The sequence below is a fragment of the Podarcis muralis genome, chromosome 2 (assembly GCF_964188315.1).
Source record: "Podarcis muralis chromosome 2, rPodMur119.hap1.1, whole genome shotgun sequence".
Classification (NCBI taxonomy): domain Eukaryota; kingdom Metazoa; phylum Chordata; class Lepidosauria; order Squamata; family Lacertidae; genus Podarcis; species Podarcis muralis.
Genome location: NC_135656.1, coordinates 32,526,536 through 32,546,762, shown reverse-complemented (window position 1 = coordinate 32,546,762; position 20,227 = coordinate 32,526,536). Strand labels below are relative to the sequence as shown.

Genomic DNA, 20,227 nt, shown 5'->3' with positions numbered 1-20,227 from the left:
TAGAAAGCTGAAGTAAATTTAATCTGGTTTAGTATTTTAACTTCTTTTTATGTTTTAAAAAAGGGCTGTAAATTTTTCTCGATTTTCCTGTGTTATTGGTTATATATATATATACACGCACACACACACACACACACACACAGTGGTACCTCGGGTTACATACGCTTCAGGTTACATACGCTTCAGGTTACAGACTCCGCTATCCCAGAAATAGTACCTCAGGTTAAGAACTTTGCTTCAGGATGAGAACAGAAATCGTGCAGCGACGGCAGCTGGAGGCCCCATTAGCTAAAGTGGGTGCTTCAGGTTAAGAACAGTTTCAGGTTAAGAACAGACCTCCGGAACGAATTAAGTACTTAACCCGAGGTACCACTGTAATGGTTTTTACACACACACACACACACACACACACACACACATATATATATATATATATATATATATGCATGCATACATACACCACAGTGAGGATTTTATTTTTTTTAAGCTGTGTATAAGTTTCATGAAAATAAATAGATAGATAGATAGATAGCCAAGGTAGAAAAGGAGATATGCCAGATTGGTTATAGTAGCTCTGGCTTCATTGCCTGAATCCTCCATTCTTCTGGTGAATAAAAATAAAAAAACAGCTTCCTGGAGCTGTCCAACCAGTATATATATTTTTTCCTTTGTTAGTTGCATCAGTCCCAACTTTGCCTCACCTTTGCCTCACAAGACTTAAATATGCTGCTAGGTGTATCACCAGGTGTATTCCTGGGTGTGGAAGTGGGAACACCCGCCAGCAGTTGAAACAGCTTTTGACCTAGAGTACTTAGCAGGGAGCTCCCTGACATTCTTTTTTCTTTTTTCTTTTTCTTTTTGCTCTCCAGGCGGCAAATGCAGGGCAGGGTAGATTTACCCCAAGCTTGTTCGTCTTTACCTAATGAGCCACCAACATTTGAAGACCCCTGTCCACAGCTGATCCATTGGCCTGGGAGTAGATGGAAGAATGGCCAGCGTATTCTAAAAGCGGCAGATGGAACTAGAATGGGTGAGGGGTTGTTTATGATATGCAACGGTGACTCAGCTAATGCTGCACCATAAAAGGGAAATGGATGCCAACAAAAAATTAGGAATCTCATCTCCAAAAAAAAGGGGGGGCTATCTTTGTGCACTCGGGATTTAGATAAGTTTAGATAGTATAAACATTCAGCAGATGTTTGATTACAAAAGAGGGCCACAGTTACTAACAGCATGCTACTATAGCATAGTGAATTAAGATTCCCAATGCTATACATACTTATCTGGGAATATACCCCATTGAGTGTAATAATATTTACTTCTGAGTATAATAATCATAATTTATTAATTATACCCTGCTCACCTAGCCGGGCCTCCCCAGCCACTCTGGGCAGCTCCCAACAGAATATTTAAAACACGATAAAACATCAAACATTAAAAACTTCCATTATTATTATTATTATTATTATTATTATTATTATTATTATGAGTAGGTATGCACAGGAAAACACTAAATTGTGAACCAGGAAGCCCCAAGTTCAAATGCTTAGCTCTGGCATGGAAGGTGAGCCAGACAAATCTTAGCACGCTGACATAATCTGCAATATGGCCTGATAAAACTGGTCTACCTTACAACATTGTTGTAAATGTGTGGTTTTTTTAATGTTTATATGCCCTTTAAACACTCTTAAGGCTGAAATGGTTCACACCTTCATTTGGGGAAAAGCCATATTGAATCCAATGGGATTTACTTCTGAGGAAACACGTACAGAATCGGTACAATTTAAATGAAAATAAAAAGATGATGGGAACCATAAATTCACATCCAGACCCGCCGCACAGCCATGAGCTGCAATCCAGTTCTGTACCTACAGAGTCATTCTGCACTGACAGACAACAACATGCAACTTGTGCCCCCCCCACACACACTGATTGGTATATGTATTATCATGAATGTAATGCAGACACGGGTGGCGCTGTGGGTAAAAGCCTCAGCGCCTAGGGCTTGCAGATCGAAAGGTCGGCGGTTCGAATCCCCGCGGCGGGGTGCGCTCCCGTTGCTCGGTCCCAGCGCCTGCCAACCTAGCAGTTCGAAAGCACCTCCGGGTGCAAGTAGATAAATAGGGACCGCTTTCTAGCGGGAAGGTAAACGGCGTTTCCGTGTGCGGCTCTGGCTAGCCAGAGCAGCGATGTCACGCTGGCCACGTGACCCGGAAGTGTCTCCGGACAGCGCTGGCCCCTGGCCTCTTAAGTGAGATGGGCGCACAACCCCAGAGTCTGTCAAGACTGGCCCATACGGGCAGGGGTACCTTTACCTTTTTTAATGCAGACACAGCTAATAGGCAATGTCTGTACCATGTGACAGCTACTCGGTACCTGCTAATATTAACATTTTATTGAGTTGCGCTATAAAAGGTAGGAAGCTATTGATAAGCACTGATAAGACATTCCCTGTTTATAGTTTGTTTATTTGTTTCTTAAAATTTATACACCACTTGATTGTAAAAAAAAAATATGAAACAGGTTATAGTTTATGAGATATTTTGCAATTATTTATACTGATGGCATAAGGAAATAAACTTTTTTTAAAAAACATTAATGAATGCACTAGTTTACCACTGGGTGCGTGATACTCTGGTGATGACTGCAATGTGAGAAAGAGAAACTGTATTATTATTATTATTATTATTATTATTATTATTATTATTTAGTCTTCAGCAAATATCCATTAGGTTAAGAAGTGAGTGCTTAGCTTGGGAAAGTTTTCCCTTTGACCTCATGCACAGATTCTAAAATTAAGATCAAACAAGGAGCTGGAGGTGTCAGCCAATATCTGTGTCAAGTGAATTAGATTGACGCTGTCTGTCAACACCCACATGTGCACAATTGATGATATGTCTAATTAACAATATATTTAATAGTCTGTTTCACTGAATGTTTATGCTGTAAGTATATATTTAAAGAAATATATCACAAGATGTCAGAGCAGCCTTCAAAGCAGCTTTTCAATAATGAAAACGGAAGGCATGCTTTTAATAAAAGGAAACATTAAGTCCAAGTGCTAATAAGCAAAGGCCCTAATATCTTAGAATTAGAGTTATGCAAATTTTAGCTTAGAAAAGCAATGCCTGACTAAATAGATGTATAATAGAATCATTTGAATGTGATGACAGGCAGGGAGAAAATGAACTTGGTCTTTCTCCAAACTTGGGAGTCAATGAGCCGATTTAACAAAAGTACTTTTTTAAAATGGAAGGAAATATGCTTCCATCCAATGTAAATTAACTATTGATCTCTGAGGGTGGGAAATAGACCAAACATACTGAAATTTGCCCACTGATTGAACAAGATGGTTGGTAGGAGGGAGATAAGCTTTCTCAATCTCAGATTGTCACTGAAGAACATCTAACTTATTTATGTTTCCTTTGAAGTGATTACTCTTTAGATTAATGGCAAAAGCAGAATGAAGAGCTAGACAGAACATTGGTCAGTCCATTATAGCAGTGATCCAACTAGACTGGCGTGCCTCTGTCATACATTGGGGTCAAAGTGAACTATATTGTAACCTGAGAGATTGTTCACTTATGGACCTCCAATGTGTCCAATTCAGTTATGTTGGAGTTTCTTCTGATTTTTTGTGCACATCAAGAGCACGAACTGAATGCAGCCATGCACCCAAGAGAACAGTATGTACCTAGCTACTTTTGTGCATTTGTGTTAGGCTATGTTGGTTAGCACTGTTTTCTATTAAATGCACCTAAAACAGGTGAATGTGGGCCATTATTATTAAAGCAGTGTACAATTACATTGAATATGAATAAGGAAAGCATTCCAATGCAACATTTGAAATCTGGATCCCTCTATATGGCATGAGAGCTCTACCTCTCTTTTAAATCAGAACCAGTGAAGGCGGTGAAGGTCCTGAGTGAGTGTCTGGAAGCGGTTGGAGGATGGATGGCGGCTAACAGATTGAGGTTGAATCCTGACAAGACAGAAGTACTGTTTTGGGGGGACAGGAGGCGAGCAGGTGTGGAGGATTCCCTGGTCCTGAATGGGGTAACTGTGCCCCTGAAGGACCAGGTGCGCAGCCTGGGAGTCATTTTGGACTCACAGCTGTCCATGGAGGCACAGGTCAAATCTGTATCCAGGGCAGCTGTTTACCAGCTCCATCTGGTACGTAGGCTGAGACCCTATCTGCCTGCAGACTGTCTCGCCAGAGTGGTACATGCTCTGGTTATCTCCCGCTTGGACTACTGCAATGCGCTCTACGTGGGGCTACCTTTGAAGGTGACCCAGAAACTACAACTAATCCAGAATGCGGCAGCTAGACTGGTGATTGGGAGCGGCCGCCGAGACCATATAACACCGGTCTTGAAAGACCTACATTGGCTCCCAGTACGTTTCCGAGCACAATTCAAAGTGTTGGTGCTGACCTTTAAAGCCCTAAACGGCCTCGGTCCAGTATATCTGAAGGAGCGTCTCCTCCCCCATCGTTCTGCCCGGACACTGAGGTCCAGCTCCGAGGGCCTTCTGGTGGTTCCCTCACTGTGAGAGGCCAAGTTACAGGGAACCAGGCAGAGGGCCTTTTCGGTAGTGGCGCTCGCCCTGTGGAACGCCCTCCCATCAGATGTCAAAGCGATAAACATCTACCTGACATTCAGAAGACATATGAAGGCAGCCCTGTTCAGGGAAGTTTTTAATATGTGACATTTTAGTGTATCTTTCATCTTTATTGGAAGCCGCCCAGAGTGGCTGGGGAAGCCCAGCCAGATGGGCGGGGTACAAATAATAAATTATTATTGTTGTTGTTGTTGTTGTTTAGTCGGTTAGTCATGGCCGACTCTTTGTGACCCCATGGACCAGAGCACGCCAGACACTTCTTTCTTCCACTGCCTCCCGCAGTTTGGTCAAACTCATGCTGGTAGCTTCGAGAACACTGTCCAACCATCTCGTCCTCTGTTGTCCTCTTCTCCTTGTGCCCTCCATCTTTCCCAACATCAGGGTCTTTTCCAGGGAGTCTTCTCTTCTCATGAGGTGGCCAAAGTATTGGAGCCTCAGCTTCAGGATCTGTCCTTCCAGTGAGCACTCAGGGCTGATTTCCTTAAGAGTGGTTAGGTTTGATCTTCTTGCAGTCCATGGGACTCTCAAGAGTCTCCTCCAGCACCACTATATGGCTTAGCCAGTCTAAATTAATTTAGATTTAAAAAAAATACTACTGGAAGTAGTGTTACAACACAGGAAACAAAAAACAAAAGAAAAACAGAGATAAATGGCTGTGTGTCTTTTGGAGATGTTCTGCCTTTATAAGCAGCTTCTTTTAAATGGCTTCTTCTGGATCAAACATCTTTAAGAGGTTTCATAACAGCCAAATCTATTTTTGTCAATGCTGTGGCAACTGATGGCCTGTTAGATGTATTCCTAAGAAAATATTTAGGATTCATCTTGCTCCTTTACGGTGTCTGTTGTTCTTCAGTCCAGTTTTGAAAACTAGGGGCAGGGCAGAGGGGAGGGGAAGCATTTTGTAAGGATAATGGCATCGAGGGAAGTTTCTGCACTAATGGCATTTAATGTAAATTTAAATTTTGAGTTTTACCTAGCAGGAGGCATGGACATGACTGACAGATGTTTTGTTTGTTGATGTCCTTTTGCAACAGATGTTCCTTTGAGTGGTGGAGCCCAATGGTGCACTGTTCCCTGCAGTCTGCAGTGTTTTATGGGCAAAATTGGATGTAACGATATATTCAGTGCCTGTGGGCCCAGTGCTGTGTCCACAACATAGTCATCAAAATAATGCACCATTTTTAATGGACAGGTCTGTATGAAATGAAATTAGAGGGGGACAAGTAACTGAGATGAGTACTGCAATTGCCTAAGACAGCCTTCCTCAACTTGGTGCCCTCCAAGTGCTTTGGACTAAAACATCTGAAGAGTATCAGGTTGGCAAGTGCTGTCTTAGTTTGTTCTAGATTAAAACCATGGGTGTTGTGGGGAATTTTACCCTCTGGTTTCTGCAAAGACAAGATTTCACCGAAGAGTCCATGGTTAAAAGCTATTCCAAAATCTGCCTTAAAAAACTTATTAGCGGTGTATATATTGTTATGCCAGTGAAATGGAAGTCCAAACCTGTTTTCAGGATAGCTTTAAGTGCTAATTCATTGTTGTTTTCTCATTCTCTCCTCCCATCCTCCCAAAACTGTAAGTAGAAAAATAAGTAAGAGATAATGGCTCCAAAATGAATGTACAAGAAATTGGAAGTCCATGTTAAACAATGACAAATAAATTGATTTTGCTGGCTAGGAGGTACAACTGACTTTACCTTGGGTAGGGGTTAGATCCCATATTCCCTTCCATGAACAGACGGGTTCATTGTGTTTCTGATCTAACAGAAGAAGGAAGGAGGAAGCTGACTATTCTACCACCCAAAGTACAGTGGGAAGATGGGATAGACTTTTCAGCTGCAGCACTGTAAGCTGCATCTAACAAAGTCATACCGTTAGTTCAAGGATTTCCACCTGTGCAACAACACTCCCCCCCTCCACTCCCAGTGTGCCCCCCAAATCTGCTCCAGAGGGTTAGGGAAGCCCCCAAAACTGATTTGGAAGGAGCAAGGAGAATGATTGTTGAGGTGAGCTAGAGAAAACCCCACTGTGGAAGCAGAAGACCTTGTGGTGATGGGACTTTATTGGATACAATCCCTAGTTGTGGAACACTTTCTAGGAATAGGTCCCAATATCCATCACATGGATGACCTTTCAGTGTCTAGCCCAAGCCTGACTTTCCAGGAAAGCCTTTGGGCTATGATTCCGCCGCGCCCCCCCCCCCCCAGTTTGTTGTGGCTTTTTTCTCCAAATACACATGATGTTTCTTTGATTTTTATTGTTTTGAATACATGGTTTTCTATTATGTTACCACAGGCTGCCTTTAGTGTTTTTAAAGAAAGGTAGAATTTAAATATTGTACCAGATAAATGCCTGTTCTCATTTGCTTTCAGTTCTGTCACCTAGCAACCAGCAAAAATACACCTACTTGTCGCAATGTAGAAATCTAATTAAGCATACCTGGCTTCCACCTAAACAGAAACTTGGTTGTGCAGGAGCTCACTGCCAAGGCATGTTGGATACAGCCCATTTATTTTATGTGGCTTGATTGCCTTGGATTTTTTTTTTCAGGTAATCATTTGCCATCTTGGAGGTCCCATTAAGGGATGTGGCCTGAGCAGAGTTCTGAGGGCTGGAGAGAGAGGCTTCATTCAGTCCACAGGCTTGAAGTCTCCCTACCCCTGCCATAGCAGTTACTGTATAACAAAACACTCTGTTCAGTTCTCCAATCAAAGTCTGTTTCAAAATTGTGTGTCAGTTGAGTGGTTAATTTAGCACTCAGCATGGATATTTGACTGAACATTGGTATATACCAATATAATAATGTGAGCATATGGAACAGTAATGCAGCCATTTTTTAAAAAAATAGTACGTGATCTTCTGAGCAAACATGATATTATCTTGTTTGTAGACCATATTGGATTTTATGTCCAAAAATCTCCAATTTTGTGTCCTACTTTCTGTGCCTACGGCCACTGGCCTACAGCCTCAAGTTCATTTGGAACTTGTGTCAGCTCTGTCCTCCTATCCCATGCAGTTCAGCGATGTAATTCAGCTGTCAATACATTGTTTTGAACTCTTATTTAACAGGTTATGACTAACCAGGGTCTATTTTTCTCCATACAATGTGGTATTTCAGAATTTCTCCAGAATTTAAGAGACAACAAAATCAACAGCAAGAGGAAACATGTTTGCAGATTTGTGTGCTTCTCTGTGACTGCTTGGCAGGCTTGACACTGGAGACAGTCAGCAGGACTGAAGAGCACGTCAGGACCAAAGCACAAACCAGAAGGTAGGATCAGAGAATAACCAAAGAAAAGAGGATCATACGTGAGCACAGAAATACCTTGAGGCTCTCTAACAAAGCTCAGCTTCAGCAGGAATCCCCCTTTATATTTTGTCATGCCTGGAAGGATCCAAAGACCATCTAAAATGGGCAAAGTCAGCCCAGATCAAGTTCAGTAGTTCGGTAGTTTACCTTACAGGGCAGTGAAAGAGATCCAGTGTGGTGTAGTGGTTAAGAGCGATAGACTCGTAATCTGGGGAACTGGGTTTGCTTCCCTGCTCCTCCACATGCAACTGCTGGGTGACCTTGGGCCAGTCACACTTCTTTGAAGTCTCTCAGGCCCACTCACCTCACAAAGTGTTTGTTGTGGGGGAGGAAGGGAAAGGAGAATGTTAGCCGCTTTGAGACTCCTTCGGGTAGTGATAAAGCGGGATATCAAATCCAAACTCTTCTTCCTCTTCTTCATCCAGAAGCTCTTGGCACAGTGTGACAAAATTCCATGGATTTCTTCAGAGGTTACGTAATGCGATCATCCTGTATAGTTGGATTGCTATCAACTTAAAGGCAAAAATTAGAGGGTTACTAATCACTAGCTTGGTTTATGCAACATGGTGAGCCACACTATGACTCATCATGACTGTTTAAACATGCAGCTAGGTGGGGGAGAAATTTGATTCAGTTAACATTTAAAGGCTAACCTGCCAGATTTGTACTTTCCAGAACAATATGGGAACCAAAACGCAACTTTGAAATTCACAATTCTACAAATTTTGCAATGCAGTTCTCTCAGCAAGCAATGTGTTAAAAAATGCATTTTTAAAGAATTGTGTGTATAAATATACACAAGAGTGAAAATAACATACATTATATTTGGGAAACGACCTCTGCAAAAATGTGTGTATAAAGCAAAATATATGTATATTAGGGGGGGAAATCATACTAATATGCTGAAGAATGTTCTTGAGGTATACAACTGATGTGGAGAATTCAACAAGGCTGGAAAAATGAGAAACTGACTGAACCCAAAATTGACAATTCAGCCCATCCTGACATGCAGGCTCTCAGAGAGGAGCTCACAGCTGTCTGAACTGGGCTCGTGGTTACGAGCACTTACCAGAAGCTGTAGCCAGGAGCAAACCTTGGAGAGAGAGCTTAACCACAAGTTCCCAGCTGGATGACAGGATAAGCTAAACATTGGCTTGGCTTCACTCAGTTCACTGCAGCGCAGGAGGAAAACGAACCAGGTAGGAGCAAAGTGCTTGTGAGCTGCTCTCCAGAAACCCACATATTTGCTTGGAGATGTTATGTGAACCAGGACACTGGTTTTAAAAGTGGTAGTAAAACAGGCAAAACAAAACCACTATATACAACACTTCGGTAGAGACATAAGAAAAGCAGCCCTCCCGAACTCTTGCACTTCTTACACACCTTGAGGTGCAACAGTCGCCTTTGAATCTTCAGGTTTACTTTGAGACAGCATTCACGAATCATCTCAAAGCAGTGTCAGAAAGCAGGGGGAAAGCCAGCTCATTTGCTACTAAAAAGGAAAGGGGAAAAGAGAAGTTCAGAAAGTACCACAAAACTGAAGATATTAAAAGTCTAGATATTGCCAAAAGCAACCACCTGCCAATTGGCAGTTTGATTATTACTTGCAATAGGAAGAATGCACTTTCGGTAATAAAAAAGGTTGAAAGTTAAAATGCTCTGCGATGTTGCTAATTCCATTGGGATTTTCCATATTAATCATCGTGAAGGCGATGCTGTCTTCAAAGGCAGGCAAAGCTATGCCCAGTGATCGTTCTGCATTGTTTCATTCATAGCACCAGAAGTGCCCTCAGATATAAATGTCAAATGCATCTTCCTTAGATAGATGCAAGATTGACTACATCCAATAGATTTGTCCAATATTTTCTTCATAAATGTAAAATGGAGCTTCTAAAACATTTTTAGGCCATTCCTAATTGTTCATCTGATTAGAAAGTATCCCGAATCTAACATGGATCTTGACTCAAACATTCCCACAACTTAAACCACTGGGCTCGGTCTACTGGGAGGCTCTTCTGTAAGCCACATTGAAATGAACAAGAGCATATATATACGTGCTTGCTCAACTTTGTGCTCTTTCAATAAGGCAATTGCAAAGGGTTGTGGCTCTCTGCCAGAGCACATGGTTTTTGTGCAGAAGCTTCCAAGTTCAGCCAGTCTTGGCATCTACAGGTAGGCCTGTCTGGAGAGCTCCTGCCAGGCACTGAGCTAGATGACTATATACTGCAGTTTCATATGAATTTCACATCTATTAATTTCCTTTCACATACACTTCCCATTAGATCTTGCTCTTGCCTTTTTGTCCTCATCGTTTTTTTCTTCCATTATTCTGGAATTTATGTCAGTCTGTCAATGAAGAGTATTGTTGTCCCCACCACCCAATAATTGCATTTTCTGTCTTTCTAAAACACGTTTCTAGGTGACTGAATGTGCACAAAGTTCTCCCGCTGAAGCACTGTGCTTTTGTGCCTTAAGGCCGTTTCACACATTTCACAGCATAAACACACGTTTGCATAAAGTTATGTGCAAAGGTAGGGAGACTCAACCTGTCGTGATTTGCCTTGCACATGCAATTATCTCTGAAAACTTGCTCTCTCCTTTCAGATGTGGAGTGGTGAAAATTGGGCCCAGTGAGCCCAAATCTCCCTACTTGGCCATCTAAAGGAGGGGGGAGGTAAGCATGCAAAGCAGTGGCGTAGTGTGGGGGGTGCAGGGGGGGCCGGCCGCACCGGGCGCAACATCTGGGGTTAGGGCAAATCCACAGGTTAGGGGGCGCAAATCCACGGGTTAGGGGTTGCAAATCCACGGGTTAGGGGGCGCAAATTACTTGCCTTGCCCCGGGTGCTGACAACCCACGCTACGCCACTGATGCAAAGGCAGAGGTTGTGCTTCTGATCACTTGAGTCACCCTTGGCACTCCGCTGGGCCCAGCTGCCCAGCATCCTTAACATGTTGTCCAAAGACAGAGGATAATGCAAATGACTGGAAGCAGCATGTCTGCTTCTTGCAACCATGTGCCCAATACTCCCCCCCCCCACCTAGACACGCAGAAAGGGGTGGGCAAGGCAAGAGGAGGCAGTAATTAGTCTTCTTGCTCAGCATGCCTTCTGTCAGTGAAAGGCTCTGCCTGCTTGCTTAGCTCTCTCTCTTTGGGCTGTGCAGTAGGGAGGATTGGGTCCTACAGTAGGTGGAAATAGCAGCTGCTCCTTACTAGGGATAAAGGAATCTGTCAAATTTCGTTTCTCCACATTTCTGCATCAGTTTGTAATTTTAAAAAGTACCTCAAGAAAATGCATCAACATTTCAGACCATATTTTTCCTAATTTGCACATTTTTGGAAGCACTTTCTCATAATATAATGTATTTTTGTATGTTATTTTCACTAATATAGGCAGTATTATGCCTGTTATTTCCCTAATACATGCATTTTACTACACATTATTTTTGTTAAAGAGCTGCAAAATTGAAAAAAAGAGAAACTGCATTGCAAAATTCAGAGAAGTGTGATTTTCTGAGAACAACTGTTTCAGTTTCCACATTGTTTCCCCAACTGTGGATTTGGAAGTTTTGCATTAAAATGTGGACCAAGTCAAATTTCTTCTCCTTCCCTTGAGGCCCGTGACAACTGCTTGCTCACCCTCCCTCTTTTTTTTCTAAGAAGGAAGGTTGGGTTCAACTGTTAAGCCAAGCAGAAGAAAGCAGTTGAGTGAGCAAGAGAGTGGCCCATTGTCACCCTCCTTTTTAAACCTTCTCCCTGAACCCAATATGCGAGAGAGTGCAGGTGAGTGAGGGGAAAGACTGTTCCTTGTACATGCAGTCGACTCCCACTGGAAGCCTTGGTGGCGCGGAGTGGACAAGCTGGGCCTCATCTTCTCTGTGACGCCACCAAGAGGCAACAACCTTTACTCTTGGCAGTTTCACAGGGCCCAGTCCTCTCCCCCCCCCCACTCTTGTACTGTCCAGAGAAACCAAAGGTGAACAAGTAACAGGAAGGGCAGCCACTGTCTTCTCTGGTTCACTCACAGACACCCTCATAAGCCACTCGGCTGGCTCCAATACTCCTAGAGGGCTGGCCCAAATCATTTTGACACCTGAAGAAGAGCAGCAAATGGCATCAATCTCTGAGTGTCAAGGTACATAGTACCCAGAGCCCTTTTAAGTGATTTTGCACATGGTGTTCTGAATTAATCTTTGCAAGGCATCCCTAATTGTTAATACAGTGGTACCTCGGGTTACAGACGCTTCAGGTTACAGACTCCGCTAACCCAGAAATAGTACCTCAGGTTAAGAACTTTACCTCAGGATGAGAACAGAAATCACGCGGCGGCAGCGGGAGACCCCATTAGCTAAAGTGGTACCTCAGGTTAAGAACAGTTTCAGGTTAAGAACGGAACCCCGGAACAAATTAACCCGAGGTACCACTGTATCAGATAACTGTGTTAAGATTGCTGTATAATCTTACCAGGTTGCATAATCTTAGAAGAGGCATAACTGTGAGGGGGCCTGGCTGTGGCTATCATAAGGGGGCCCTGCACCACACTATTGGCTTCAACTTCTCCAGTGCTAAGCATATTTGGGGATAAGCAGTGTGTTTTGTTGTAGGGAGAGATAGATAGATAGATAGATAGATAGAGAGAGAGAGAGAGAGAGAGAGAACATGGTGTGTTGCACGTCATCCCCAATCTCGAGCGCTACAAGATTCCAGGGGTCCCAGGGTTCAGTTTCCTTGAAATGAAGGAAAGCAAAGCCTGTGGTGTTTGTATAATATTTGTTTTATTTACACACACAAACAACCTGAGCTTACTATGAAGGGGCACACAGCATTAACAGTATTGCTTCTCCAATAGCCACAGCCTTAGATTCAAGCAGAAATCAGGCATGTCTCTCACTCTCAGGCTTCTGCTGGCAGTCAGCTTCCAGCCCAGCTCCCTCTCTCATACACACACCTCAACTCTTGCTACTGGCCAGGTGAGGGAGTGGGAGCCACCCATTTATCTCTGGCACAAAGCCACTTCCTTTGTTATACTAACAAACTTACAGCCCATTAACTCGCTGTCAAATTTGCCTGGCTCCTTCACCAAAGGAAGCCCCCGCCCCACAAAAACACTTCACAACACTGTACATAACCAAGTACATGCCCAGCCAGCTGTCCCCTAACTATAAACTGCTTTTGAAAAAGGATGCTGTGGCAGCCAGCGCCAGGTTTGATGGGTCCTGGCAGGATGCCCATGTTGTCCCAGGTATTGAGGAGGGGCCTGTTCGCAGGTATCCATATCACCTGGCTCGCTCGCTCGCTCTCTGGGTGGGTCTTTCGCGGATGGGTGGTCCTTGGCCCTTTCCGCCTCCCCCCGCTCGAGGTCCAGCCCTAGCTGCCCCACTGCAGAGAGGGAAAAGGTGGTGTGTTGCTGTGTACCACGGAGCACCGCCCAGCCACCCAAGAGGGCCCAAGTCTCCCAGCAGCTGGTCGGGCTTCCGTGGCCTCGCTCCCCTCATACGCCGAGGCCCGATCATCCACCGACCCACCGCCCTCCTACGGCGCGCGCGCGCTTTCCCTTCCAGGCGCGGGCCTTGCCCGAGCTGGTCCGCAAAAAGGGAAGTTTAGTAAGAGCGCAGCAGTAAAAGACCCCCACCCGCCAGCCTTGTCGCGGCTCAGCCTGGCGCCGGCACTGCCTGGGCGAGCCCTTCCCCGCCCACCTTTCCGTGCGAGGCAAACATCCGCCCTAGCGTGGCGGAAGGGAAGCAAAAGGCGAGCCAGGAGCCGCTCAGAAAGAAGCGGAGGCAGCGCGGCGAAAGGGACGGTCGCCAGACTGCTCTGGCCGGCCGCTGCACCATGGACGCCTTCTGCGGATCCAGTTTCTGGGTAAGTAAGCGTTCCTGCCTCCTCGCCGCCGCCACCGCACAATCCGTGATCACCCGGTGGCCCTCGGAGGCCAGCGCATCCCTCTCGTTTTCCCCAAATAAGTAAGGAAGTCAAGGGAGTTTCCGCTCATCTGCCTTCAGAGCATGTCTGTTGTTTCAAGAAAGGAAGATCATTTAATGAAACACGGGCATCGGGCATCGCCCGGCTGCAACTTTCGGGCACTTCAGTGAACTTTAAAGGGCATGGAAAGGTCGGGAGGAGGGGAGACCCTAAGTTTCTGCATGCGCAACTCTCCTCCTGCCGATGGGTTCTTGTTTTTGATGGGGGTGGATTGCCTCCAGAGTCTGGGGTGGAGAAAGGCAGCCGAAAAGAGGGAGAAAGAGTTAAGAGGTGTGTGTGGACCAGCAGCATGACGCGGGGATGCAAACTCCTCAGAGGGGGGTTGCCGAGGGCGAAAAGGCAGGAGCTATGCGATGTGGGTTAGCAGACCTGGTCGGAGGCGCAGCCTTGCAGTAGATGAGCACAGTTACGCTTACACGTGGAACCTCGCAACCTGGACGGCAGAAACTCGCGGAGATGACTTGCCTCACGCATCCCAAAACTTCCAAGTAAAATATAATGGGGTTACGAAAAGAAAAGAGGGGGGGGGATCATCTTTCTCAGTTCTCAGCGTATTATCAAACAAGCGTGGACCCGAAATGAAATGTTGCAATTCATCCCCCAAAGGCGCGCTCCTCCGTTGTCTTTCGAGACAGATGGATGCCAACAGTCCCTGTGTATTGAGGGACAAAGCAAAAACTTGCCGGAGGCAGGTTCAAACCCATGAATGGCACGTGCTGGCATATTTCTGCCGGGTTAAAAACTAGCAGCACTGCTCACACAGATGCACGTGCCTTCATGCCCACTGGAATCGATGAAGCAAAGTACTTGGGAACGTGTTCAGCACTCAGACACGTTGTTGGCATACCGTAAAACAGTTGCATTTTTATAGGAATAAAAAAAAGAAAACCTCTTCCCTACTGACTTCTAAGGGCAGGTGAGGCTACTCCCTGGTGTTGCAAACCTGACTAGACAGGTATTTTTTCAATCCCTTAACTGCCACACCATTGTAATGCTGGGCAAAACCAATACACAAGCTTGAGCAAGGCAATTGCTAGAGGCTGTTAGAGCATGTGGCTGTTTCTTCAAAGTTGGAGTCTTACTCATTCCAGCCCTGGAGAATATCTCTGTCCACTAGAAGATGTATGTTGATACCTGGGTCCTGCTTTTTTGGGGGGGGGGGAGGGAACCAAAGCATATTGTTATACAGCTGTTTATTGTGCAGCAATTCATTGTTCCCTCCACAGAAATGGAAGTATCACAGGCTGCATTCCTAGACCTATGTACTATGGCTGGAAGCACCATTGTGTTCAATGGGCTTTTACCTCTGAGCAGACATGCAGGCTCACTCTGTCAGATACATTGTGCCCCAGAGGAATGAAATGGAGATTGACACAAATTACAAAACTGAGTAAGGCTGAGCATTTTTCAGGAGAAGAGAATCTTCTTGCACCTTTGTCCAAAATTTAAATGCTTTATTATATACAGTCCCATTGAGTTCAATGGGAGTTTTGCCCTAATTAGCATATTTTGGTCCATAGCCTAAATTTTTGTGTGTTATAGAAATGGTTATCTGTGGAAATATATACATGTACATTTGTGTATATTTTGTGTCCATGGTAGGTCACTGATTTGCAGAAGCAAGTTTGTGATGTATTGCCCTGGAGGCATGCTATAACTGTATAGCATGGATGGAGAGCCTATGGCTGACTGTAACTCCCATCATACCTGACCATTGATTATGTTGGGTGGAGCTGATGGGAGTTTGAGCACAGCAGCATCAAGAGGGCCAATGCTGTATAGTGCTTTGTAATAACTGGTTTTACTGTATAATGTATTGCTGGCATTGCTTACCTAGCTTTTCTCATGGTTTTTTCCATGCTTTTGTAGTCGCTTTTTCAGATTTCAAGGAGGATACCTTCGTCATTCAAAGATTTACGTTTTGGAAAGTCTGTACAAAAAAATCCAATGATTTTGCAATCATAATTATTTATGCAAATTAAATATGTCATGCAATTACTATTGCAAGTGATGCTTTGCATAGGCCTAGTTATCACCCGCTATGGTTGAGGAAGAATTCCTGTTGTCTGGACTGTACAACCAGATTGCAGGTGTGGGAAACTATACGATGGACTTGTTCTCTTAGGCACAACAGAAAATAAGCTTGTCAAACCCGGGCCCTTTCTATGAACGTTTGAGAGCTCTCCACTCCGCAGCGTAATGGCAGGGAAGGGGAAGAAGAAGAAGAAATGGATTATATTCAGGAGCACTATTAGAGGTGTGAGCACCTTGTTTTCCGAAGGCTAATAGTAACTCTGGGGGGTTACTGTTAGATATAATGGGGAAACAGCACTGAGGAAAAGCATTACCCCTTTCCAGAGATAATGCTCCAGTTATAATTGGAACCATCAGTGGCTGCTTTAATTTGGGAATAAAATATTGGGATATATTATCATGGATCTTGTATGGTTTGGCTCTCCAGTTGGTTTCTGAGTTGATTAGAACTCTTTCCTCCCCCTCCCCTCCCCCGTCTCTCATGGGAGGGGGGCTGTTCAGCTGCGGCTCTCCATTGCCTCCAATGGAAGTGTTTCAATGCATTGATGTAGGTGTAACATGATATCAGTACAGTTGTTCCTCAGATTACAGACGCTTCAGGTTACAGATGCTTCAGGTTACAGACTCCGCTAACCTCAGGTTAAAAACTTTACCTCAGGATGAGAACAGAAATTGCGCGGTGGCGGCAGCAGGAGGCTAAAGTGGTACCTCAGGTTAAGAATGGACCTCCAGAATGAATTAAGTTCTTAACCTGAGGTACCACTGTACAAGGGTGGTTCCAATCCTGTGTATTGTAGGACTGATTGCAGACCATACTCCCATACACCACATTCAACCAGTCCTTTCCTTCTTGCTGGAACACAGCCCTTCTGAAAGTCAGCTGTTGCCCAACTACCTTTACCACAATGCGTAAATTCATTATGTCCCCGCGTTTCTTTGTGTCTGATGGTTCAAAGAGACTTTGTAGCTACTGTCTTCTGCCCAGCAGAAGTTTAACACAAAGATAAGTCCATTCTGTTCGCCACTTAACGGAATACTCTTGGAGTCTTACACATGTGCTCTGTGAATTTGCAGTATGCTGCCTCACCTTTTAACAGATACGTATGTGCTTCTCAGATGTACACTGTGTGCTGTGCTGTTGAGTGGTTCGTGTTTCTTATTAAGAGGCTTCTTTGGGTATCCATAGTAAAACAAAAACAAAACACTTTAGTTTCATTTCCATTATTGGTTTGGAGGAAAATCTCCACCTCCTTAAAGAGTAACCACTCTGCTCGGACTACTCTAAGATTTATTTACAGTGGTACCTTGGTTTACGAACTTAATCCATTCCGGAAGTCCGTTTTTAAACCTAAACTGTTCTTAAACCGAGGCGAGCTTTCCCTAAAGTGGCCTCCCGCCGCCGGTGCCCTTCTACCGTTCGGATTCCGTTCTTAGACCGAGATAAAGTTCGCAAACCAAGACACTATTTCCGGTTTTGCGGAGTTTGTAAACCAATTCATTCTTAAACTAGACTGTTCTTAAACCGAGGTACCACTGTACTTACTATCATTTTTATCTCTCACTTCCTCAGGGTGGTGGACAAGGTTCCCCCATGCACTTTTACCCTTACAACAAAGCAGTGAGGTAGAGTAGGCCTAGCAATAGTGACTGATCTAGGTCACCCAGTGAGCTTCACGGCTGTGTAGAGATTTGAACCTAGTTCTTTCCTGTCTTAGTTCCACACTCAGAAGAACCACAACACCACTCTGGTTCCAAAGCTAGATAGTAAGCCGCTGGCTAAAGGGAGTGTCTTAAAAAGAAGAAGATGATGCTTTTCAAAAGGAAAATGAGAACAATCCCTTTTACCTTTGCCCCTGTTTAGGGAGTGTCTTGATCTGCGGTGTTGTACTTCTTGTTGACACTGACAGCCACATTATTTGTTTAATGCATATAAAAGTTTCTTATGCCAATAGTATTCTGCAGGCTAGTGGGAGCTAGCCTCATATTGGGCGGAACAGTTTTGTGCAAGCTTTAAACGCTTTCTCAGTTTTAGTATGTCAGACTGGAAAGCAATGGAGCCCGTAACACAAAAAGTAGATTCTACAAAGGCTGTTCTGTCTAGAAATAGAAGGGTAGCGCTCCCCTCTTTGTATCTGCTTAATAAAAACCCCTCTTAGAAACATAGAGTTGGAAGGGACCCCAAGGATATTCTAGTCCAACCTCTGATATGCAAGAATCTCAACTAAAGCACCCATGACAGATGGCCACCCAACCTCTGCTTATAAAAATCTCCAGTGAAGGAGAGTCCACCACCTCTCATGGGAATCTGTTCCACTGTTGAACAGCTCTTACTGTCAGAAAGGTATTTCTGACGTTTAGTTGGAGTTTCCTTTCTTGTAACTTGAACCCACTGGTTTGGGTCCTAGCCCCCGGAGCAGGAGAAAAGAAGCTTGCTCCACCTTCCATGTGACAGCCCTTTAGATAGTTGAAGATGGCTATCATATCTCCTCTCAGTCTCCTCTTTCCCAAGCTAAATATACTCAACTCTCTCAACAGTTCCCCATAAGGCTTTGTTTCCAGACCCTTGACCATCTTGGTTGCCCTCCTGTGCACACGTTCCAGCTTGTCAACGTCCTTCTTAAATTGTGGTGCCCAGAACTGGACACAGTATTCCAGGTGTGGTCTGACCAAGGCAGAATAGAGTGGAACTATTGCTTTCCTTGATCAGGACACTATACCTCTGTTGATGTAGCCTAGAATAGCATTATCTTTTTTGCTGCTGCATCACACTGTTGACTCATGTTAAGCTTATGGTCTACTAAGACCCCAATATCCTTTTCACATGTACTACTGGCAAGCCAGGTGTACCCCATCTTATATTTCTTCCTGCCTAGGTGCAGAACCTTGCATTTGTCCCTATTGGAATTCATTTTGTTGGTTTTGACTCATTCTCCAATCCATTAAGGTCAAATTGAATACTAATTGTGTCTTCTGCAGCATTAGCTGCCCTTCCCAGTTTGGTAGCGTCTGCAGATTGGCTGAGCATAATCTCAAGACCTTCATCCAAGTCACTTATAAAGACATTGAACAAACAACAGGCACAGGACAGAACCCTGTAGCACCCCACTTGTCACTTTCCCCCCAGAATGATGATGAACCATTAGTGAGCCCCCAGAATGATGATGAACCATTAGTGAGCACTCTTTGTGTTCAGTCATCAAGAGCTAAAGAAGTAGTAGTACAGAGAGTGTATGTTTGTAATGACATCACAATATAATGCAATTGATGTGAGTGGAAAGGGGTGGAGTCCCCTATTGGACATCTCTTTCACAGCAATATTAGATTTAAACTAAATTTCCTGATTAATCTAGAAATTTTCATCCTAGAGAAGTACCTAAAAAAGCAAAGGTGTTAGTAAATAGGAAGAACTTTCCCCATAAACACTGTTGCCAAGACCTGCATACAGAACAACCTGGAAATTATGTAACCAACATTTATTAGGTGCATTCCAGTTTTTTAATACATTGTTGATCATCCCAAGAGAAAGGATTGCTCAACTGTTCAGGAATCCTGTGAGGTAAGAAAGTTCTAGATGAAATGACTGGCTTTTGTGAAAGTTAATTTACAAGCAGCCTTCTGATCAAATCAGTAAGTGCCTCTTCTTGTTTGGTAAATCCACAAGCTAATTCAATTGCCACCCCCAGAGTGGACCGTTTTTCTAGGCTTGACCTATAGTTGCCTTTCTCTTTCAAGAAAGGTGCTGCTCCTGTTCTGCAAGGTGATGCTTGGAGATGCTGATGCAAATATGCCTGCTTCCATATAGGGTGGAGTTAGAAGCAGGGTTAGATGTGAAGAAGCAGTATTCTGAACAATGAGTTGCTTATCTCTCGGGCTGTGTACAATACAGACTATACCATTTGAAGCACATTTCCCCCTCAAATAATTTTGGGGCCTTTAGTTTTACCCCTCAGAGAGTTACAATTCCTAGCAGCCCTTAACAAACGACAGTGAACAGAATTCTTAGAGGGGTGGGGGCATGTGCTTTAACGGTACTGATCACTGCAGATGGTGACAGCAGTCACAAAATTAAAAGATGCCTGCTTCTTGGGAGAAAAGCAATGACAAACCTAGACAGCATCTTAAAAAGCAGAGACATCACCTTGCCGACAAAGGTCCGTATAGTTAAAGTAGTGATGTATAGAAGTGAGAGCTGGACCATAAAGAAGGCTGGTCGCTGAAGAATTGATTCTTTTGAATTATGGTGCTGGAGGAGACTCTTGAGAGTCCCATGGACTGAAAGAAGAT

The 20,227-nt window shown here is 44.1% G+C and overlaps 1 protein-coding gene across 1 annotated transcript in view; it reads left to right on the top strand.

Annotated features, from left to right (window-relative positions):
• The first annotated feature begins 13,445 nt into the window (after window positions 1-13,445).
• Window positions 13,446-20,227, top strand: part of ABCC3 (ATP binding cassette subfamily C member 3) — a 67,364-nt gene continuing 60,582 nt past the window's right edge. Inside the window, exon 1 of the mRNA XM_028716533.2 lies at window positions 13,446-13,789. Coding sequence (XP_028572366.2) covers window positions 13,760-13,789 — 30 coding nt within the window. The 5' untranslated portion in view covers window positions 13,446-13,759. The remainder of the gene's footprint in view (window positions 13,790-20,227) is intronic.